Below are 24441 nucleotides of genomic sequence, written 5' to 3'. Positions count from 1 at the left end.
AGAATATGTGGTCCCTGAACACTTCCTTGGGGTACACCACTCCTCATTTCATCAATGATTGATGGCCGTCTCCGATTTCGACTCGTTGTTTACCGTGTGTGAAAAAATACCTTATCTAGCCAATTGTGTTATCAGTAATACCATAAGCTTGTGATTTAATATATAATCTTTCACGAGGAACTGAAACGAACGCTTTACAAAAGTCAAGGCAAATGATATCATAATTTTCATCTATCAACTTAGTGCAGATGACAGCTTTCTATGTCGGACAATAAGAACTAAACGTGACACATCATTTCTTAAAGCCGATCTAGATAGCTTACAAAACTGGGAAATAGAAAATAGCATGGAATTCCATCCTCAGAAGTGCCAGGTTCTAAACTTCTCAAACAACAGAAAAATCACAGATTCATTATACACAATACATAGCACTGCACTAGAAGAAGAGATCAAGGAGAAATATCTAGGAGTAACAATGACTAACAAACTAAATAGGAGAGATCATGTTACAGACATATGCAAAAAAAGCAAAATCTACCTTAGGCTTCCTCAGAAGAAACTTATACGACAGCAGGAGGGAAATAAAGTTAAAGTGCTACAAAACCTTTGTCAGACCTACACTAGAATATAGTAGCTCTCTCTCTGGGACTCTCACCACAAATCAGAAATCCAAGAAATTGAACAAATACAAAACAGAGCAGTGAAATCTATAAACCAAAACAATAAAGAATTTTTTTTAAATTTGAAACTAATTTTTTCTCTCCATTTTACTGGTTCGTTTAGGCACCTCTAGCTGTGGTTTTACTACTTAATTTGTCTACTACTCCATGTATTCGTGTGTCTGATACGTGTTCAATTTCAATTAAATTTTCCTTATCTACTTACCAACCATGGCAACATCCACAATTCCACACATCCACTCTCTCTCTCTCTCTCTCTCTCTCTCTCTCTCTCTCTCTCTCTCTCTCTCTCTCTCTCTCTCTCTCTCTCTCTCTCTCTCTCTCTCTCTCTCTCTCTCTCTCTCTCTCTCTCTCTCTCTCTCTCTCTCTCTCTCTCTCTCTCTCTCTCTCTCTCCTCTCCTCCCTTTTTTCTCTCTCCCCGCTTTCCTTTTTTTGTGCCTCTTCTTGCATCCACACTCGACACCCTCTCCTTACATTTACATTGTTTCCCCATTTGACGAACGGTGATATTTTGTAAATTTACATATTTGTGTTTTTTGTCTCCTTGCGGCTATGCGGTCTTGTAGAATGACACTCGATTTCGGATCGAAAGGTCCTCGGCTCGAGCCTAGCTCAGCGCATAGTTGAGTTCATGAAAAGGCTCTTTACTCACATTCCCTCAACGTACTCAGGTGTAAAATGAGTACCTGGACGTTAACAGAGTTGTCTGGACGTTAACAGAGTAGTCTCTGTCCGAAAAAAAATTGTAATATCGCCTAAAAGGCGCTATGTCCCGTCCTAAATGTCAAGTGTTGCTGTATGCCAGGGACCGGTTGTAAAGCTCTTTGAGCATCTTTAGTGGATAATGGATATTGCTCTATAGAACAGTAAAGTTTGCTGCCCCAAACGTAAACAAAGGTCGAGAAGCACATGGCAAACCACATGTTCCTGTCTTGACAGCTCACGTTCCAATGTAAATAATAGAAAGAAAATAACCTTTAAAATTTGGCTGTTAGGTGGCAAAAGAAACACATATTCATAAATACTCGATCATGCATCAAATAATGTCTAGATATGGATATTTTATGGAACAAAAGGTAAAATTTATCAAAAGTTACGTCTATCTATTTTTAGACCAGAGCAAATTATTGCGCTGGTATGAACAAAACGAGAATTATTCGGAGCCTGATTTTCATAATAATTTAGTCTTATATTATTATTTCTGCAACTGTTAGATTTTATGTAAACATATTTTCAATACTGAAAGTGTATTGCCTACAACTCAAACTACAAAATTGGGAGACCTATATTGTGCGTAAATTATTCCGGTCCCTAACGGAAATCACTAGCAACTTGTTATTGTTTACGTTTGGGGCAGCAAACTTTACTGTTCTATATAAAAGCTCATTTTTTAAAGGAGGGGGAAGACAATCCCATCCGAGAAATGTAGTGCGACAAGATGTCGAGGCCTAATTTGCGATAGTTTTGATTTACGTTTCGCCCGCCCTAAAAGGGACGTAACTATGATAAACAATTTAGATGCATCAATTCAAAATGGCTGCCATTGAAGATGGATCACGGAAAACGCCTTCTCAATCTCAGAAAGATTCGGTAAAGTCAGAGGTCCTTACTCTCGTAACTCGTTACTGATATTCAGTTCGATTTATTATGTTTTTTGATTATCTGAATGCATCTCTTCTCAAACATCATCTCAGTTATATTTTGTTTCCCCATCTATCTCCTCGGATGCCTCACTTCCAGCTGATGATCCCTGCCAGGACCAGGATAAGAAGACTGTGACTCAGACTAAGACTAGACAGATCAGACTAAGTAAAGACTAAGACTTGGACTTGACTTAGGACTATGAATAGGATTAGGAAGACTTGGCGGTACCAAAGTAGGCACTTTGATTAGCTATTTGACTTTGATGAAATTTTTAATGAAAAAACCCCCCATTACTAATGGCATTAGTAGACGTCTACTTTGACTTAATCAGGTGGACTGATGGATGAGCCTTGTTTAATAAGCAAGATAAAATTTAATTTGATACCTGGTCATGGTCCTCTACATGAAGCTTCTGTCCTAATTTGGCTATTTTGTCTTACGTAATATAATTTTTCTTTTTTTTTTTTTTTTTCACAGTCATCCTATTTGATGTCAATTGTAAGGACATTGTCTTCTAGGTGAGCCATTATTGAGATTTATTTACCACCTTATACTTATATGTGTAAAATATAATGTTTAAAAATCTGACAAAAATCAAAAACCTCTTCTCTCAAAATATAAAAAGTGATCCCATCTCTTAACATAGCGAGTCTGAATTTCTTTCAAATCTTAGTTTCCCCATCTACACCTACAGATTTAATCACTTTTATCAAGAAGGTAGTGATGCAGCTTGGTTTGAAATATAGAAGAATTCGTGGGGATTTAATTCAGGTTTATAGATTGGTACATGGTATGGATAGGATAGACTTTTCTGATTTTTTTTCATATTCTAATATTACTTTTACTAGAGGGGACAAGTTTAAGATTTTTGTCTCTAGATGCAAAACAAACATAAGACAAAACTGGTTCGGTATTCGTATTGTTCAGAAATGGAACAGTTTGAAATTTGAAACAAAGAATGCAAAATCTATGGATTATTTCAAGGTGTTAGTAGACAGGGAATTATATGATGGGAGATTTATATATGACGAATAATACTTGTTTGCTCTGCTGTTGACATGGCTTTCAATCTTGTACTGTGTGTATATATTATGCATTATTATATTATTATGGTTATCTTCTATACGCGTGTGTATGTGTGTGTGTGTGCGTGTGTGTGTGTGTGCTTTGCATGTCACGGTTAAGGATATATATGTTTGTACACCACATGAGTACATTTAAGTTGAAATACTATCTTTACCACGTGTATCATTATTGTAATATTTAATCAATAGATTTATGGCATTACTAATTAATATTAAGGGCATTCAAGGAATCTTATCCTATTTTGCCCTATACCACATGTTATGTTATGTTATGTTACATAAACAATCACTAATTTCATTGCTGTTATTGTTCGCTTGCTTAAAACAATAAAACGTAATGTCAAATCTTACCAACATAATCTGGCATTCCTAAAGATTTAATCATTTTACATAGAGAGTAATGCAGCTGGGTTTTTTTATAAAGTCAGAGCTTCATCGCTGTTAGTTATATTTTAGGGAAAACTGTATATATGATATATCAGTTTTGAATATATTGAAACTTTGTTTGTAAAGGGTTAAAATGCCATGTAGCTTTCCACTTTGAATAAAGATATATCCACTTTTTCAAACACATTGATCCTTTTTGCAGCTAATAAACACTTTAAAAATGAGACTGAGATTCGTTAAAATTATAATCTCTCATGTAATCATCATAGAGAAATCTGCCCGAGTCACCTTAATAACCTTATTTTTATTGATGTCTTTTTGAAAGTGGTTAAGTTATTGTTGGTAAATGTATAATGATATCCTGCTTTTACAGGGTTAAAATGTAAAGATATTATGTTTATTCTTGTTTTTATTACAGTGCTGATTATGAGCAGAGAGAAAAGGAAAAGACAAGAATTGAAAAAGCTTACAGAGAGAGTGATAAATGTCTGGGTGAACTAGTGACAGGTTAGAGTTAGAGAGTGTAAACCAAATGTTCAACTTTCTCAACATTTCTGTTATGTGCAGACTATTCTTTATTTGACAAATCACAGCACTGACTGATCCTATTCATGTCTGTAGAATTCTTGAAGAACAAGATCATTATATTTTAGATATTTATTGTTTTATTAGCTTTCTTCAATTCACTAATTTATGAATTAAGTAATTTTATCATTGTAGTGCCAAAGTTGTAGTTTAGTAACACTAACCCTCTTTAAAAATTTGAGGAAGTTTTGAATGAGAGGCAGTGTTATTTCGTATGTTAACGATTTAAAATGATTTGATTTGAATATGCATGAAATATTCTTATCGACCATTTGTGAATATCTTGACAGATAATTATCAAGATGTGACCAAGATCCTTCAGTCTTTCAATGGAATGACCAAAAGTATCAATGGTATGTTGGCCTTTTTCTTGTTTTTTACTCGCCCTGTTGCTTACTATTTGTTTAAATGTGAGTCTATCTCAAACTACTACAGATTGCATTAAAAGAGAATTTTTTTCTTTAACTTTTACTTTTAATGTCAATGGAATCTGCAATTTTTGATGGGTTACACTGATTACAAAACAATCTACTTTGCAAGTAGTCATCTTGGCAACGTCATCTTGAGATTAAAAAAAAAGTACAAGCTGTTTTTTAAAAGTAATTACTACCCGATAAAGAATTGAAATAGCTTAAAAACTAGAACATCTATTTTTTTGCATAGTTTTCCATCATTAAATCAATTTTTTGGTGGGTGTATACGCTATATGCTGTTACAATACAATTGTGCTTTTTGTAAAAAAGGGGACATTTGACTCAAACGATTTTTTGACACAAAAATTGGAAGAATAATAAAATCCCTCTGCGCTTAGAGTCTGATGTCTCAGAGTTATACTCTGTAGCGCTATATAAGTTATTATTATTATTATTATTATTATTATTATTATTATTATTATTATTATTATTATTATTATTATTATGTTAATATTAACATTAAAGAAACAAAATCTTGAAAAACAACGATATGTTTTGAAAAAGGATAGGCATAAGTTTTTCTCATTAAAAAAAAATAATTTTAATGCATGATATGTGTCATTGAGCATTATACACTTTGAAGATCTAGAATTTTGCTGTAAGACAAAATAGTACCTATTGATAATAGATTTTGTCATTTTTGTTTTGTTGTTGTTTTTTTTTAGCTTACTGTTCTAAAATTGTGTTTGAATTGAATTGAATGAATTGTGACAACTCAACAGAACTTCATAGGTATCAATATCTATATTTTTGATCCACAGAATCAAGAGATAGGATTAGAAAGATTAAAGAAGACCTAAATTCATGTAAGACGTTGCTCCATTTTAAAAGAGATGAGCTGAGGAAACTATGGAAGGATGGAGTGGAGCACAAAGCAGTCCTGTCAATGTTGGAACAAGTGTAAGAATAAATAAAGAGATGTGTTGTTTTGTTTGTTTGTTTGTTTGTTTGTTTTTTTAATGTCTAATATTTACTTTTTTGGGGGTAGTTATTGAGGTTTTGGATGGAAAGCTTTATAGTTTATAGTCAACATTTGATTGGGAAAGAGAGTTTTACAGAGTATTTTTGAACTGTATTATGTTTTGTTCTTATGAAGGTCCAACAAGCTAATCCACTAACTGTCTTTCCTTCATAATTCAACGAGTTTAAACTGACCTTTTGTTGAAATAGGATAAGGATTTTCTTTTCAAGCTGTGCATAATAATTGTTTATGATTAACCTTGCTAATCCAATTTGTTATTATTAACTCTGCTGTAATCTCTACTGAAATATATGTGACTCACTTTGTCAGTGTAATTTTATCTGGACTAATGATAAGTGAAGAGATGTAAGTTTAAAGACAAAAATTATTGGAATTAAAGCTTTTAAGCCTTTTTCTAGATAGAAAACTACAGTCACACTCACGAATTATAACATTTGATTTAATTCAATTTTTATGATTTTAAATATCATAGTTCTGATCATATAAACAATAAATTCACTCCTTGGCATCCACTTTTGGGTCCCGATAGCTAAGTTGGTAGAGCACTTGCTTTACGCGCAAAGGGACAGAGATCAATCCAGGATGAAGTCGAGATTTTTCTGACCCCCTGTCCACCCAATGATAGATTAGCTAAGTCTGTTAGATGTGGTGGAAAGTACTTTGCGATGGACTAGCATCCTATTCGAATGATAGCAAACAATTGCTATTATCCATTTCACGCTATAAAAACGTGGGATAAACTCCAGCTTCATGGGCCTAATAGCTCTGAAGGACTACTTCTTTTTTTATAATTTGATCTTTAAAATCGATTTTCAATGTCAGGTTCACCCCAACATTTTATTAGATTGAGATGTTTGGTTACTTTTCTTATTCAGAGATAGACGGACTAGTTCTCTATTATGTCGTCTTTGTTTTGGCTATTTTTTTTTTTTTCATTTTAATATTAACAATTTTTAATATTCAAAATCATTTAAATTATTAATATACATAACTTGAAATTTTCATCTTGTGTTATCAGTGAAAATATTAAAGAAGTCCAAGACAAGATGAATTCTCTTATTTCAACAAAGCACTATCTTCATGCGACAGACACAATTGTTCATTCAGGTCAGTATGTCATATGAATCGTAAATATTATGGAATTTTAAAAAAATATATTTTAAATCTTTGATTCTTTTTCTATGTTTATGGAACTCTTTCTCTTTAGAGGTTTCCCACTAAAATTGTTATCATAAACATCAGTACTTTATGGATAATGTTGGATATCTTGCTTTATCGTGACATCTTATTTTACCATCGTCACCAAGACAGTAATTACAGTGGTCATTAAAAAAAAAAACAGGGTCACATCATTGTGAGTCTTTTCGAGTCATAAGTAAAAATCAATTAAATAATTTGAGGATAAATGATTTGAAAAAAAGTTTAGCATCACCATTACATTTTTGATATTTTATGTCAGCTAGAATATTAAGAGACAGTTAATTAGCCTAATTTTTAAGAGAGAGGTAAAAAATATTCTGAAATGCATTATTTTACCATTTTTGTCGAGGAATGTTCCCAAATTAGCACTACATAATGGTGAGATTGAATTTCTTTCAAATGATAATTTTTCCCATCGTTTAATAGATCATATTGCAAATCTACCGGTTTCTCCAGGAGAGTAGTAACATTAATGCTTCAAGGGCTTTAAGAGTTGTATTGAAGCCAAAGTTGCATCAACGTTACTGCTCCTTGGGTGGAATGCATCAAGGCCTATTATATAAAGAATGGCTGTTTTAGTATAACCGTTTTCCATTGTTGTTGTTATTATTATTATTATTATTATTATTATTAATTATCATTATTATTAAATTTTATTTATTAATTATTTCAGTTGCCATGTTGGAAGGTCCTTTGAATGGAGTAGAGGCCCTCAGGGAAGTAAGGACCGACTTAATTGGCATTAAAGAGGTATTATTATTATTATTATTATTATTATTATTATTATTATTATTATTATTATTATTATTATTATTATTTTAACTCCATTTTATCAGTCATACATCTTTGTCCAAAAATTTTTGTTTTCTATTTGGCAAATATTAGAAAGGATTTAGGGAGAGATAAGTTTCACAATTTGGTTAAATTTGGATCATCCACATCTTGTACACATCAGGTTCTATAAAATGTGTATGTCATGTCCCTTTTGAAAGGTTTTCAAAATAAATTATTTTTCAAATGCTGTTCAATCTCACAGTGTTGGCTACCATCAGAGATATTTTTTTTTTTTAAATTGATAACTGAAAACTGTAAAAAAACAATGGAAACAAGTATAATGAAAAATAAAATGTTTTTTTATTATTTCAGAGAATGCATGAAACTTTAATTGAAGAATTGACAAAACAGATCTATGAGAGATCTTTGACGTGTTCCAGCATGCAAAGGGGCAGTCAACTTAGAGTGAGCCGTAAAGATGCCAATGTATGGGGATGGTGTGATCCTATGGATGCCCTGCAGCGACCATTGAGTAAGAATTTTATAATTGGTTTTATATATACATATATATGTATACACTGTGCCACAAGAATTCTCAAATTTCGGCTATTTAGTGGATTTCCGCTATTTTAAATCCTTCGCGTCCAGCCCCTCTGTAGTATCTGTACATATTCATAAATTATTGTTAACAGTCTGGTTGCAAGGGACTTATCCATGTTTTTTCCTTTTTATAGTTTGATTTATTTGTTAATAATTCTATATTTTTACTAGTATTGTCAACAATAGGGACATATTGCTCCACATTATTTATGACAAAAAATGTGCATTCCGCGGAAGCCTTGAAATATTCCTCCTTTTGGAAAATTCTGATTTGAGACCTATGTATATTTACATTAATGTTGTAACAGACAGTTGTTGTTTTTTGTTTTGTTTAAAAAAAAATTAGTTATGTAAAGTTTCAACACAAAGACGTTAATAGCAAGTGACTTGGAAAACCTATGGTAGGGCTAAGCTTCCATCAGTTTTTATTGGAAGTCTGGTACCAAAAAATCAGATATCTTTTAGTCACTTTTTAGATATTTAAATTATACAAAAGATACTTTATTTTTGTGGCTCAGTTTTGACAATGATTGTCACATGAGAAAACAAATGATTAGTTGCAAAAGGGAAAGTAAACGATTTATTTAGAAAAATTGTTTCTTTCTCTTGTCATGGGGTTCATTTTAAAATATTTTTTTTTAAATGTTGCATTGTTTATTTACATAACACACATTACGAAGTACGACAATTCTGAGAGTTTTTTTATGACTTCAGTGACATGCGAATCACTTTTTGAAGAAAAAATTTGTGGCCCATTGACTCAAATTGTTGTTATATCGGTTATACAAAGGTGATTGGATTAAAAAAACCAGAATGGCCTACCCAAAAACCCAAAAATTCGTATTTTTTATGAAATATAAATAGAAGTCGCTATAGTTTACTCTACAGATCAACAATTTACCCTCAAAATGATTAACTCTGTCCTTACCAGCCATTTTCAGGGTTTCCTTTGCACCCAACTAACATAAAAATATACTTTTTATCACTCAAACACAATAGCAGTAAGTTCTTGCGATACATAATTTCTTTAGCAAAACATGCTCTGCGACACATTGTTAATTTCCTTTAAATTTTTTGATGTACAAAAGAAATTTGAATAAGAAAAATGTTGGTTGTATCGTAACGAATGTGACGATTTTCCTATAGTTGGTAATGAGAGGGTTAAATAAAACGTTTAAGTCGTTATAATTATGTACTCTCATAGGGTGCATTTATTATTGGTGACGTAGCTCTTTAAAAAAATAAAATGGTCCATATTTTAAAATATGACAGAAGTGGAAAAATTCTGTCTAAGTCAGAATGGACTAGCATGGATTCTTTACAGAACCTCAAATTAATTCAATATAAAATCGGTCTTTCATGTGTTATAAGCAATAACTATGAATTATGACTGCCACTAGACTTACACAACCATGATACACTATTATCCTCCTCTTACTGTCACCATTGTTCCTGATTTTAAGTCTCTTAAAAAAGAATTAAATTCCCTCTCCCCATAATCATCATCTTCATCATCATTTTCCAACATTGATCTATACCTTTCTTTCTTTATTCTCAATGCACAATAAATTGTCATTTTAATGGAGAAATTGCAAACTGTTAGCTCATTTTTTAAAAATTTCCCAACAGAAGTGGCTGCTTCAGATTCGTCCCTAAATGCAAGTGCAAATATTGAGGCCAATGAAGATTTGAACTCAAAACCTGAAGAAAATCTGAATAATTTCATAGCCATTTTAGCAGAGTCTCTGTTTGCTCTTCGTAAATTACCCGATGCTGTGGAGGTAAGAACAACCAAAATTTCAGAAACATGTTAGATTGTTCAATCTCTTATCTTGGTTTTCATATATTTCAAACATTTTCAAACATATTTTATACCATGAATTTAGTATTTTACCATCTGGGAGAAGGTCTTGTCAGATTAAATGTAGAACTAACAAGTATAAATCAACGTTCGTTCCATCAGCAATAAAAATTTTGAATATTTCATATGGTACAGCAAAACCAAGGATTGATTCGTTGACTGATTAATTTATTTAATGTTAGATTAAGTGACCAATTGATAATGATGATAATATTTGGTGTTGAATTGCCAAAAATGTAACGAATTGAAAATGAAATGAATATGTTTATGTTGTGTATATCGCACGCGTGAAAGAAAGAGAGGAAGAGAGAGAGAGAGAGAGAGAAAGAGAGAGAGAGAGAGAAAGAGAGAGAGAGAGAGAGAGAGAGAGAGAGAGAGAGAGAGAGAGAGAGAGAGAGAGAGAGAGAGAGAATAAGTAGGAGTGAAGTATCTGTTCAATGTTATAGTTATCATATAACGTTATAACAAGTGTAACTAAATGACAAATTGCCATATTTATGGACAATAAAGATCTATTATTATTATTATTATTATTATTATTATTATTATTATTATTATTATTATTATTATTATTATTATTATTATTATTATTATTATTATTTTTATTATAATCTAGGATGACATTCAATTTAGGACCCAAACCTAATTAATGACAATATCACTATGTATAATTTATTACAGCCCACTCCGGATAAATGCAACACCTTGAGATCAGTGATAATGTTGCGATTAATCGAAGTTGAGTTTCCTGTCCACAATTGCAACATTTCAACTCTGATTTTACACTCTTTTGTTGTCAACATTTGTAAGAATCAAAGAGATCACCTGTTGTCTAGACTATTCCCAGCCCCCTTGCTTCTTATCTAATGGTCAAAGATGACCTCACAAATTAATACTGCAAAGCCCCCGCCCTGTTTTGTCTCTAATAGAGTGGTGACACACTACCGTAACATTAAACCCTGCCCATTCTTGATTCCTCAACATGTCATGATTTCACCCATGATGAATTTTAATCATGAGACTGTGATTGATTTCTTGAATTTGCCACTTTTTGGGGTCGAAAATTTGTTGGATTAAGGGGCTCGATACTTAAAATACAAAAATTCTTAATTGAGAAAATTTGATCAAACTAATGATGTTTATACATCAGGTATCTTGTAAAAAAAAGTTTTGGTAGAAAAATTATTGAAAATCTTTTTGTTGCCATGGAAATGCTGGCCATTTTGGAAAATAAACAAGTTTTGTTTTTTTTGAGCTCTAGCTGTTATCTAACAGTTACAAGAAAAACACAATATTTATGAGATTTTGAGTCCAATAACGCTAGGTAGCGGTTTTGAATTGCATTTATTTTTACTGTTTTAAAACATTCATTCAGCAAAAATATGAGTTGAAATGAAATAAGTAATAAATAAATTGATCAAAACAGTCACTTCCAGAAAATTGATAATTTTCACCCAAACTAACCCAATTTCCACCCTTAACTGAAGTTTGTTGCAATTAACTAATGACTTTTATATAGAATGAATTCCGTTTCGTGGGAAATGTTGCTATTAACTGAAAGTTGCGATTAACTGAGTTGTGAATATCCGGAGTGGACTGTATAATGAAAGAATGCATTTAGTCAATTTTTTTTTTTATTGATCACTAAAAATATATTAAGTTATGTTAATAATCCTCTTAAGTTGTCCCGACTATTTGGTTAAAAATATTATTGACACATTCAGATAAGAATGAATACCTGGAAATTTACAGTAGAGTGCTTATTTAGCTGGGCTAACAGGTGACTTTATGGGATGCAAATATGGCTTGCATGGCCTTCCTGAAGAATAAAATAATTTTGAGTTTTTTCATTTTTGTCTTACCTGTTAGACTCTGGTTTTCTGGGTCTTTCACTTCTTCTTTTCTCCTTCTTTTTCAATTGCATCCCCATCTGTTTCATTAGATTGTATAATGTCTCTCACAATGATAATTGAACTTAATTTTGCTTCACATTCATTCAGTTTGAAGCATTACAATTGGCATTCAGTTTTTAAAAATCTTCATCATCTATTTCAGCGTTTAAAAATTGGCATGAAAGGAAGTTTGAACAAGCTGATAAATACAGCAACCCAGCAAATTGCCGACAGGTAGGCCAATCAATTTAAAAAATTATTTTTAAAAATTGAGCTTTATATAGCGCAATATCCACTAAATCTGCTAAAAGCGCTTTACAAGGGGTCCCTGGTCAACAGCAACATTTAACATGTAGGACGGGACATGACCCCTGTTAGGCAATATTACAATTTTTCGGACAAAGACAACGCCGTTAACGGTCAGGTACTCATTTTACACCTGAGTACGATGATAGAATGTGAGTAAAGAGCCTTTTCCAAGGACTTAACTATGCGCCGAGCGCGAGGCTCGAACCCAGGACCTTCTGATCCGAAAGCGAGTGTCATACCACCAGACCACATAGCCGCACAATTACTCATGTTTTTATCATAGAGGTCTCATTCTTAATTGAATTCTTGCTTTATAAGCTCATTTCAGAGTAATAATAATTACTGGTTCTCAGGAATGTTAAAAGACAGGCTAACTAAAAAGTTGTGCCAGAGATAAAGCACTCCAATGTGATACACATGTCTTCTGATCTTGTTCAAGCATTTAAAGAATAATAAGAAAGAGGTGGCTATTTCTTTTTCCAACATTCATTTTAAGGGGCTCTATCGGAGGAGAATCAAAATTTTGAAAAAAATAGAAAATAAACAATTTAAACATGCCCAATGGAAGGACCATGGCCTGAAATGGTGGAAAACACATTTTAAAACATTGTTTACAATATGGTTGCCATGTGACTGTCGCTGTCTTGGATTTTATCTTACAAATTAACATATTTTTCACTTCTAAAATTATTGGTTATTAATAACTTTACACTATTCATTTTTTTTAAATACAAAGATACATCCTACAAATAGCTGACAACTTAAATTTAGCAATTTATGCAAATTTAAAGAGCTGTGATGCTTTCAAAAATATGTCAAAATATTTGCATTAAAATTGCCAACTTTTTACACAAAAAACATAATTTTTCAAAAATGGAAACATTTTTATAAAATTTAAATGGTCAGCGACATAGAAAACCTACACAGAGCATCATTGCAAAAAACGATTTATATGCCTATTCTAATTTCTGAGATTTTCGAACTAAAAAATACAAAATTGCGTTAAATGCAACTTTTGAGAAAACGCCATTTAAAGTTCTCTAACCATTATCAAAGGCGTCATGTCTCATTTTATATTTTACATGTTGCTGTTGGTCAGGGACCCTTTGTAAAGCACTTTGAGCACATTTAGTAGATATTACAATATATAAAAGCTCAAGTTATATGGCAAACCTACACTTTACAGAATGAAAAATACAGTTGGTAGGATCCAAAACAATGCAAAATGTGCCAATTTTTCTTGAAGACTGGGTGCACTAAAATGAGTTTTTTTTCCCCATATTTATGGGTTAGATTATGTCCTCTCGTAGCCATAAACATGTATGCTTGAAGCCTGGTTTTTGAAAATATGGAATTTGGCTGAAAATCACCAAAATTCCACCGATAGAGCCCCTGAAGATTAAACTTATAGTTTTATATATCTGGTACTCATCGGCATGGTGTTTCATCTAAAACAATAATACAGATAAGGTTGTTTGAACTAAATTCAATAATTTCAGATCTGGCCAGCAATTAGATTCAATGGTTAATTTGGTGCAGCCCAAATACTTGAATGACTTGCTCCAGTTGGTGTTTCAACAAACTCGTGTTGTAGCTCAGACACATCAAATTTTCTTAGATCAGGTGTACAGACTCACGGTAAGCCTTTCTATTGTGTTTTAAAGTTACGATAAACAAAGACTTTCTTTTTATCTGAATATTTTTATGGAACAATTTTATTTTTAGAAAATAAACATCCAACTAATTATTAACGAAGCTTTGTGACATGTTTTCATGATAAGACTTCCAACATTTTTTTTTTTTTTTGAAAACAATGGGTTTTTTTTGTTTGTGAATGCTCTATATATATATTGATATTTTGAACAACTAGATATACCGGCTTATTTAGTATGTAACAGTAGTGTATCACACACCTAGTTAATTTCAATCTTCTTTTTTCTTGGGTCAGCCTTTTTACTCATTTCTGTTCATTCTCCTTTGCAAATCGAGTATCAAAGTTAAATGACACCTTATCTTTTTGCTTTCCTTGTTTGTAATCACCAACATTATTTTTTTTTTGGTTGAAATTCTGTAGTTCATGAAATGAATGATCATTCTCTTTGCACGCTAGAGTTACAAACAAAGCAGTTTGCAAATCTTGACATCAGTTGTTTTTTTTTTCTCATAATCTGTAGATTTTTGTGTTGAATTTCAAGTGCACTGAATATAATAATCAAATGTATCAAATTCACAAATTCAATTGAGTAGAAGCATATTTGCCTCTTTAAATCCGGCATCAAGATTTTCATGATTTTGAATTTCTTTAGCCATGACCGATTGCATTTGATCTCTTTCCTCTTTTCTGCTTAAACATTTTCTTTGTCTGAATCCTCATTTTCCTACTGTTCTAATAAAGTAATCTTTCTTGCCACTTGGTTTTTTCATTGAACGTCTTCTTTAAAAGCAAACGCCAAGCATCAGCAGTGAGGTAACTATACATGTCTTTACAAATGTGCACTGGCCTCTGATTTTTTTTAAAAATATACATTTTCTTTGTTTTGTATTTGTAATTTTTAAATTTATTAAATGTTTCTTTTTAGTTTTATTTCTTTTCTTTGGTTGACTCCCTCTATAGTACACATTATTTTTACCCCATCAAACCAAACTTTCTTTTTTTTACTTTTGAAGATTTCTTTTGAATTATTTTTATTTTTTTTATTTTTTTTGTGGGTTCTATTTCAAGGCACAAACTTCTGTGAGCCACCTTACACATCCTTTCCTTTATTGAGTTATGATGTCTTTGCCATATTTTTCCAGTGATTTTATAGACTAAATATTATTTTTATGTGCAAAATGCTAAACAGTTAATGGTTAAACTGTTTACTTATGTTCTGTGCTTGTTTGGAGGGTAGCAATGTTGTTTTTGCATAATAGCATGTTGCTATTAAGATATGATGAATGGTTTATTTCAATATTTTATTTTACGCTGATCTGATTACACGTTTTAGTTTGAGTAATTTTGCATATATCAAAACGAAATTTTTTGCTTAAGTTATATCGTTAGCAATGATTTTGCATATAATTCTGTTTGATTCATGCAATATGTTGAGTTTTCTGAAAGAGAATGAACATCAATGAATGACCTTTTTTGTATTATTAAATGTGCATTTCTGTTAGTCTTAGTAAAAGTTTGATTAAACATAGTGGTCTGGGTTTTTCTTATATACTGTGCTTATCAGGTTATTCGGTAACATTTTGTTTTCAATTAATTCTTTTGAAACTTTATTTAAAAGATTACAAAGCGATGCATTGCGACAAATACAATAGAAATTCCCAAATTACATTTACAACCTAGGAAAGGAATACAGTAAGTATTAAAGCAAAATATTGAGACAAGGATAAATAAATAATTAAATCTTATAATCATGTCGTGACTGATGCATAGATAGTCAATTTCTTTTAAGGTCTGAATCGTCTTAATCTTTTTGTTTGTTTTTGTTTTTAAAAATGTTTTTGATAATTATTTTTTAGTTTTTGGTGCATATTCATTAGTATATTATTTCATTTGATTTGTTCAGTTCATTGCTTATGCTCGGTTGTGGCCGTATAGTTTTAGCGGGGCCATATGCCTTTAATACTTTTGTACTGTTAATACTATTAAATGTTGTCCTCAAAATAATCGTTTCAAGGCAATTTATTGGTATTTTTCATGTTTCCTTTCTGCTGTTTTAGAAACAGGTTAATGGCTTATTTAGTTTCATTCTTTATTATTTATCCAGATGGTACATTTTTAATAAATCAGTTGTGCAAAGCTATTGATGGTAGGTTTCTTTATAATTAAGCCAGATTCTTTCCATCAATTATATTATGTGTAAAGATATAATTTATTATTTTACACAGGATTGAAATATCTTTTTGTTTGTTTCTTTTTGTGTTTTATTTTTTTTAAATGGACAATGGTAGATGAATGCATTTCATATTAAATGCTTTTTGAAAAGAATTTTAACATTTACTTTATAATGGCAGTCGGTTGTAATAATGTCAGTTGGTTGCAAATAATGCTGAATTGCATTTCCACGTGCATGTAAATCTCAATTCTAATTAGTATACACCTCATAAGGTGCAATTTTTAAAAATGATTTCCTCTCTTTCTGAATGCTCACTTCATTTAAAATTGATTGCTAAATATATTTATAAAAGGTCGACCTTATTGGCAACGATTGATATGTTTCATCACTTGCATCAATACATTAGTGGGAACCTTGTGAGAAGTGACTCACTTTTAATTCTATAGAACTGCTCCTTTCAAGAATTATGGGTTTTTTTTTTTTTAGAAGTATTGTCAATCATTCAGAAGTGAAATATTAGCGTATCTATCTTCAATTTTATTCCTTATCAGAGGCGTACAATGTTTACTTTTAAATGAAGCATTTTGAAGTGCTTTGACCATGGTGATCAATGGGAATACTCTATACATGCTTTTTGTTTTGTTATTCATTTGTTCGTTTATCATACATTTTTAGAAATTGATGAAACAATGTAATAATAATTTCAAATTCACTTCATGATTTATATACAACCTTTTACTGCTTGAGATATGTGATAATAGCTAAGGCTATGACTTGTAGCATAAATTGAAAATAATCTTAATTTTTTTCTCTCTCAATGTTGTGTCTTCTTTTTGAAATGGTTAAGTGTCTTTATAAGAACTGATGTGAATATATCTAATTACTTTTCTCTGAATTTTTAAAATTTGTTGCTTTTAAATACTTTGGTCAATCTCTAAAAGATTTCTGTGATTCAAAGTTCATGGACTCATTCAAATGGCCTTTCTAGCTTTTCATAGCACAAGGCAAGCAGTTTTGTTTTGCAAATCGTGAACCTTGTCAAATAAGAAGCATTGACTTTTTGATAAGGGAAAGTGTTGCTCTGCATGCTATCATAAAAGCTACATAAAAGTTCGACAACTTTTGGTGATTCTATTGTTTGTGTTACAGCGAGATAGCGTTGTCAATAGACTTGGCATATGCTGAATTTTTTAAAAAGGTGATTGCGGTTGTTTTTTTCTCTCCAAGATATATGTACAAAATGTAGGAAAAGAAGTAGAAGTTGGCACAGACTCATACACTATAGTTTTATATAATTTTTGTCCTATAATCACCCAAGCACTGATTGCAGTTTTACTTTTATTTATGTGCGACATCAAGGTTAGAATCAGTCATTCATGATTTGTTGGTGTCTGGCTTTAACTGTGAAGGTACAATTTACTTTATAATGAAATAATAATAATAATATGCTGCTGGACTTCAGCATGATTCTAACTCGAACATGCAAACTTACTTCAATGAATTTTCTACTGTATGATTCGTACGTATATAAGCACAGTCACTTTGTAAATGATCACACCCAATCCTATCCTGGCACGGTGTAATGACAAATGTATAAAGTTACCACCTTGGTTAACAAGTACAACAAGGCGATTGTAAAAAAAGTTTCAAAAGTAGGGAATTCAACATGATTATCTTCTTCCTTTTGTTTGTTTTTTTTTTTTCAATGTATTTAAAATAAGTGCTGTTTTCGTTTTTTGGCTACATTACAAATGAATATATAATTTTATTGTTTGACACTTAAATCAATTTTGTTTTTCAAATATTTGAGGTAAATGAGTTTGCATATCTTGCATTTTCAACTTGCTCATTTAGGTCTATAATCTTTAGGATACGGCAGAAAATAAACAAGAATACCACTCCCCCCTCCCCCTTCCCCTCATTTAAAGATAATTGTGAGACAATTTTTTTTACGATACACATTTATGAAAGCTTACAATAAACCCTTGATAAGATGTTAATTGGAATTGTTTCATCTATTACCCTTGGGAATTGTTGGGGAACGTCATTCTTTTTTAATAAAGGGGGGGGGGGGGAGAGGGAAAAGAGGTATATATTTAGTGTTTAACTACACTTCGGTACAAATCATGCTGTGCTTCCTTTCTTATTTCATTGTGCCATGAACTGTACGTGCCTTTGACAATGCTAATGATGTTATTATCTCTATATATATATTTAGTTCCACCCATCCCCTCCTCACTGACATTAAAAAATATCACTGTGCTTCATATTTCCAGAAATCAGGCATGCCCCTCCTTGGTCACATGATGTATGACATGAAGGATGTCTGGTCTGAAATACAAGCCAGGGTGGGTATTATAATGATGATGATGACGGCGATGATAAATATGTAGATAATGATGATGATGGTAATGATAATAAACTATTTACTAATGAAGCTAAGATCACATGACTGTATAACAAAGAATGCTCAAAGGATATTTTACGTGACATAGATAAATTTTTACATAGTTTGAAATAGTAATAAGTCATATGAAAGGAATGTGTGGGAATAATTTGCAGTATTTAATTGATATTTTAGATTTAAGAATATTTTCATTAATTAAATAATATTGCAAAAGAAAAGGCACAAGGCCTTTTACAATTTTTGATGACAATAAAACTAACTTAAAATCCTAACCCAAAATACAAACAAAACACGATTTAGATTGACATTTGTATGTTCATTTTTATTATGCATTTTTGGAAAGGAATTAGAGACAGACTTCTAGTCACTCAGAAGTCACTCACCAAAAACAATGCAATCATTTTAGTGTTTGGAAAAACATGTTTTATCATAGCTGGGATGTCACTCTCGTTTTGGCGTGTAGGATTTCAACCAGTAATTATATGTCTACAGTTGAACAGTCTTGGTAGACTGAAATTATAAGTACAAATCACTGCAAGTCTCGTTACTTTAGTTGCAAACTACAAAACATGCATTAATGTATATAATTTTGGCACAGTTGATTGCATTCACAATTATTTATAAATCCTCCTTAAGTTGTTTTGAGACGCATTTAGAAAGATCTGATTTTAAGTTGGTTGTTGACTAGCATAAGCTTTATTGTTACGGAAATATTGAAGTTATATTGTTAAGGAATCTTTTTGAATCGTCATTGTAAGATTTTGAAAAATGTCATTAGATTTTAATATTTTTGTGTGTTTGAGTATGTTTACTGGTTGAAAATAAAACACAGAAAAATAGATGGACACCACTCTGGATAACAGCAAGAACTTCACCTTAAGAGCCAAGGTGAGGTGAAATGCTAATGGCAACACTGGAAGGTGGGCTGGACACGGAACTCTTTATCAATGGGTTACAAGGAGACATTCATACTACTGTATTATATTATATCATTCTCACGGCTATGTGGTCTAGTAGTATGACACTCGCTTTCGGACTGGAAGGTCCTAGGTTCGAGCCTCGCTCTGCGCATAGTTGAGTCCTTGGAGAAGGCTCTTTACTCACATTCTCTCACCGTACTCAAGTGTAAAATGAGTACCTGGCCGTTAACAGCATTGTCTCTGTCCGAAAAAAATCGTAATATTGCCTAACAGGCGTCATTTCCTGTCCTACATGTTAAATGTTGCTGTTGGCCCCTTGTAAAGTGCTTTGAGCACCTTTAGTGGATATTGCACTATATAAAAGCTCATAAAAAAAAAAAGAAAAAAAGCTCAATATGAAATGCTCACTCATCAGTTTGGTTTTTTATTTGCATACAGCTCCAGATCTTGTTGAGTCAGTATTTGGATGTGAACAACGCAATGTCCACTGGCCCGCAGATCCCAACTGGTTTCGATGAACCCAGTATGGACATAAGCCAGTACTTCAGTAAACGGAGGCCTGCCAAACCAAAGAAGGTAGTCATGAGCACAAAGCTCTGTCAATATAAAAACTGATTAGTTACCTGTTTATATACTTAATTTCATTTAAGGTTTTCTCACTAGGATATCTAAGGAGTTATTTAGATTTCCCACTGGCTGATTTCTTTTACGGATAAATGAATAACACAAATGCTGCTGGAAATTAGAATGTGCTTTATATTATTTAGAATTCAAAACATAAAACAAAAAACTAAGTGAGATTTGTTTAGAAATGTACTCTGTATTATGCTGATTTTTATAACATTCAAAAGTTAAAAGAAAATCAAGTGATGGAATAAATGATAGTCGCACAGTATTAAGTGTAATTTTGTGAATTTGAAAAGTAAACTGTATACTAGATGTATAAGGTAAAGCTTAAAGTTTTAAGTATAAACCTTTTACTTTTATGTGGAAACGACAACTGATGTATAAAACAGAAATGCAATTGTTCAAAAAGGGGGTCATAAAACCTCAACACATTTGCTTGAATTATGCAATATCATATTTGGATAAGGGTTTAGACGCTTCCTCAGTGGCAGCTTGAAAATTATCATTCTACTCTTTTGGACTCTCTTAATGGGAAGAAATTATAAACTCCAGTTAACAATGTTAGTGAATATAAAAAAAGAACAGTAAAATTTATATAGCTCATTTCTATGGATTTTCCATTCTCATTGCTCTTCACATTTGGGTCTTTTGTCTTCCAATAGTGGTCATGGATGTCACTTGCTGTGTTTTCTATCCCCCTGTAAATGTTTCCAACTCGCTTTCTATCTTTGTCTTGGAATTAAGATTATTTGGTTTTGACCTGGCTAGACCAGTCAAATGTATAGTTATAGTTTTGGGAAATGATATTTTTCACCTTCTAAATCATCTCTCTGTTATTTACTGTTATATTTTTTGTTTTGAATATGATCTGTAAGCATTCGAACCTATTCCTCATAGTGGGATCCTGTGCTTGTCTCTGGATGAGACTTTTAGTTGATCTCAAACTTGGCCATCCATGAAATATTACTGAGTGTTGAAGTATTTCTACCTCTTTTAGTCCACTCCACCCCCACATTAAACTTGACTCTTAGTAAATTTCAGATAAGGACCTTATGTTAAAACCTACCCTTTTTTATTGATTTTATCTCAGTTTGCTTTATTGCAGCTTCAGCTTAATCTTAACATGTTTGTAAAATGATGATGTTACTTGTTCTTTTACCCAAGTGTCTAATCACATCTATTTTATGTAGAATTCCTGCTAATTTACCATTAATCAGAAAGATCCCCAAAATACTGCCTAATATAAAAGTTTGTCACTTAGGTTTCCCTGTTCAGATTTGATGCCTCCCAGCATGCCATCAGTGTGAGTAGTGCCAGGCAGCAAATACAACAGTTTGAGGATGTAAGTATTGTTTGTTTGTTTTGCTTGGGTTTTTGTTTTGTTTTTGTTTTTGTTTTATTATAAGAAAATTTATTGCAGTTGCCCGAAGGAGCATTAAGAAAACTGTCACCAAATTTTATATTTTATGCTATTGTAAATAGGAAAAGAAAGCTTTCTCTATTCCATGGGTCAAAGGTTATTTATGCTTGCTTGTTTTTATAATATATCCATTGGTTATTTTATGAATAAGTGATTGTCACGAAAAAAGGATTGCTCGAGCAGATTGACTTTTTCCTTTTCACAGGATGCACTTGGTCATTCTGAAAACTGGCACATCATGAAAGTGTGTAAGCCTGGAGCTTTCAACATCACTGGTATGTCTTTACATAACTTTCTATTCCATCCTGTAAATTTTCTACCGTTTTATTTTTCTACCCAAGTCTTAGAAAGTGGGAATCAAGAGACATATGATCCACATGATGTCTAAGAATGTAATTAAGTGAGGGTAAAATGCAGTTTATCTAGAGTCTTTGAACTTATTAATTTTAAGTATCGTTTTGAGTGGTTGATAATGCCCATTGTTTTGCTTGTTTTGATTCAAATGAGTGGTGATAAATTGAATTTTATAACGATAACACTCTTGTATAATTTTGTATCCTATTTTCTGCCAGCTATCTACAAGCCACTCAAGTCCTTTATTCATGAAGTGGAGGACATAATGGACACGACATCAGGGTGAGACTTAAGACTATTGTAGACTGCTTTGAATATAATTTTCGGGATATTGCGGGTGGTTGGATGGGAGCATCACCCTTGAATCATATACCTATGATATTCGCATGGGTGTACGATCCGATAGTGATGTCGTTTCTTCTTCTCTTTACTAGCCTATCCTGCTTCTTTGGTTTGTGATTGTATTTGTGACAGGGGATATTTTTCTTTCTGTAAATCTTCTGCCTGTTTGTTCTTGGTTATTTATAATTTAGCTTATGATATCTTTAGGTTATGATTTTGATTTACATTTGTACTATTTTTGTTAGATTGCTTGTTTTTTTGTTTCAGCGGTCTCTCATATAACCTCAATTGTGTTGAAAGAGACCTAAAGCAACAAACAAACAAACAAAAATTTTCGGGATATCTCTTCATATATATAGATAGATATATAGATTGATTTGAACCTGCCAATGATATTTTTACCTCTTGAAATTAATCAAATTGTTTATCATGATCTACTTCCTGGAAATTTATTGACTATTTTTGGCGGGTGGTTGGATGGGAGCATCACCCTTGAATCATATACCTATGATGTTCGCAGGGGTGTACGATCCGATAGTGATGTCGTTTCTTCTTCTCTTTACTAGCCTATCCTGCTTCTTTGGTTTGTGATTGTATTTTTGACAGGGGATATTTTTTTTCTGTAAATCTTCTGCCTGTTTGTTCTTGGCTATTTATAATTTAGCTTATGATATCTTTAGGTTATGATTTTGATTTACATTTGTACTATTTTTGTTAGATTGCTTGTTTTTTTGTTTCAGCGGTCTCTCATATAACCTCAATTGTGTTGGAAGAGACCTAAAGCAACAAACAAACAAAAAAAAAAAAAGACTATTTTTGGTTTGATTCTTCATATTTGATGTCTTAAACAAAATTACATATAAAGTTTTGAGTTTGCCCACTTTACTGTCTGACTGAAGACAAATTTGTTCGATTTTCAAAGATGATAATGATTTATAAAAGTCTAGTTCTTTTTTATTTTCTGAATTAAGGCTTCAAGAGTTCATTACAGACTTTGTTCAAAAAGCTTTCCTGGGCCAAGTTCATCAAAGGGTGTCTGAGAACATTGATGCGGCCACAAGAGGTAATTTGAGATCTCTATAATACAATGTATTTGTTATATACCTCTTTCTAGATGAATATACACTTCAATGGCATATAATCATATCATTTGTCTTGTTTCAGACAGTTATTTATTTAGAGATGAAGTATTAAAATATATAATATGTATTTACTGACATAATCTTATTACTGTTATGAACAGTGCAGTTGGAATTATGATATATCTTGTTTTTCAAAAACTGATAATATCTGAACATTATCTATTCACCTTATCTAATTAATGAAGTGTTATTGTAATGCTGCCATCCTCTCCACCCACACTCCTTTATTTTTTCATTTTTGTTTAGTATTAGGTTTCGATGGATATATTTTATTATCGTTATTTTACTTTATTTCAGAAATTTCATATATCATTTTAATACAAATTTGAGACTGAGGCTAAGAATTGAAAGTAAATGTATTGCCAGTTGTTTTTGGGTTTTTTCATTTCATTGTCTCTTCAGTCAATATACAAATGATTGATATCAAAGCATACTGACTCCTATTGGGGTATGTCTCGAATAGTGAAAAATAGTAATACAATCTCAGTATTATTTTAGTATTTCCTTAAGTACATGTCGTGTTTGGGATCTCTGATATATATATTTTTTTTTTTTACTGGAATTTACATCCTATTTGCCTTACTTTATTTTTAGTGGTGGAACATGAGGATGGTCATTTGAGTAAGTGACAATGTGTGCTGGTCTGCGATGATGGCATGAAAAGTTTTCTGCATCATGACCTGTCTCTGTGAACCAACGTTTTTGTAATAAACATTGTACATCTATTTTCATTTAATGTTGTCGATTTGTGATGATTATGATAAAAAGGAAACCCTGTTAGGTATTAAAGACAATGATTCAGAATTCAGAGCATAGTTTTTATTTCTATGTGAAGTAATAAAAACACTTATGCTGTCTGATAGTTTTATAATTTGCAAATGGCTTGTTTCTGAATCTCTATACTAAATTAATAATTTAATATTTCCTGCT

At 31.8% G+C, this 24441-nt stretch overlaps 1 protein-coding gene across 5 annotated transcripts in view; it reads left to right on the top strand.

Moving 5' to 3' along the window:
* The first annotated feature begins 2088 nt into the window (after nt 1-2088).
* The window catches only part of LOC144966262 (exocyst complex component 4-like), a 35762-nt gene continuing 13409 nt past the window's right edge, over nt 2089-24441 (top strand). The window contains exons 1-19 of one of the 5 annotated variants that reach the window (XM_078902464.1): nt 2089-2270; nt 2802-2842; nt 4215-4303; nt 4672-4734; nt 5616-5754; nt 6855-6943; nt 7710-7786; nt 8183-8342; nt 10040-10191; nt 12327-12397; nt 13972-14110; nt 14916-14939; nt 18576-18647; nt 20065-20202; nt 21515-21595; nt 21879-21948; nt 22246-22309; nt 23341-23432; nt 24106-24132. In XM_078902464.1, coding sequence (XP_078758590.1) covers nt 2199-2270; nt 2802-2842; nt 4215-4303; nt 4672-4734; nt 5616-5754; nt 6855-6943; nt 7710-7786; nt 8183-8342; nt 10040-10191; nt 12327-12397; nt 13972-14110; nt 14916-14939; nt 18576-18647; nt 20065-20202; nt 21515-21595; nt 21879-21948; nt 22246-22309; nt 23341-23432; nt 24106-24132 — 1660 coding nt within the window. In that variant the 5' untranslated portion in view covers nt 2089-2198. The remainder of the gene's footprint in view (nt 2271-2801; nt 2843-4214; nt 4304-4671; nt 4735-5615; nt 5755-6854; nt 6944-7709; nt 7787-8182; nt 8343-10039; nt 10192-12326; nt 12398-13971; nt 14111-14915; nt 14940-18575; nt 18648-20064; nt 20203-21514; nt 21596-21878; nt 21949-22245; nt 22310-23340; nt 23433-24105; nt 24133-24441) is intronic. The other 4 variants (XM_078902465.1, XM_078902467.1, XM_078902468.1 and 1 more) reach the window with 4 other exon arrangements.

Source organism: Berghia stephanieae, chromosome 2, assembly GCF_034508935.2.
Source record: "Berghia stephanieae isolate SIO BIC M18660-M18661 chromosome 2, UCSD_Bste_1.3, whole genome shotgun sequence".
In the NCBI taxonomy this organism is placed as follows: domain Eukaryota; kingdom Metazoa; phylum Mollusca; class Gastropoda; order Nudibranchia; family Aeolidiidae; genus Berghia; species Berghia stephanieae.
This window is presented reverse-complemented; position numbering and strand designations above follow the sequence as displayed.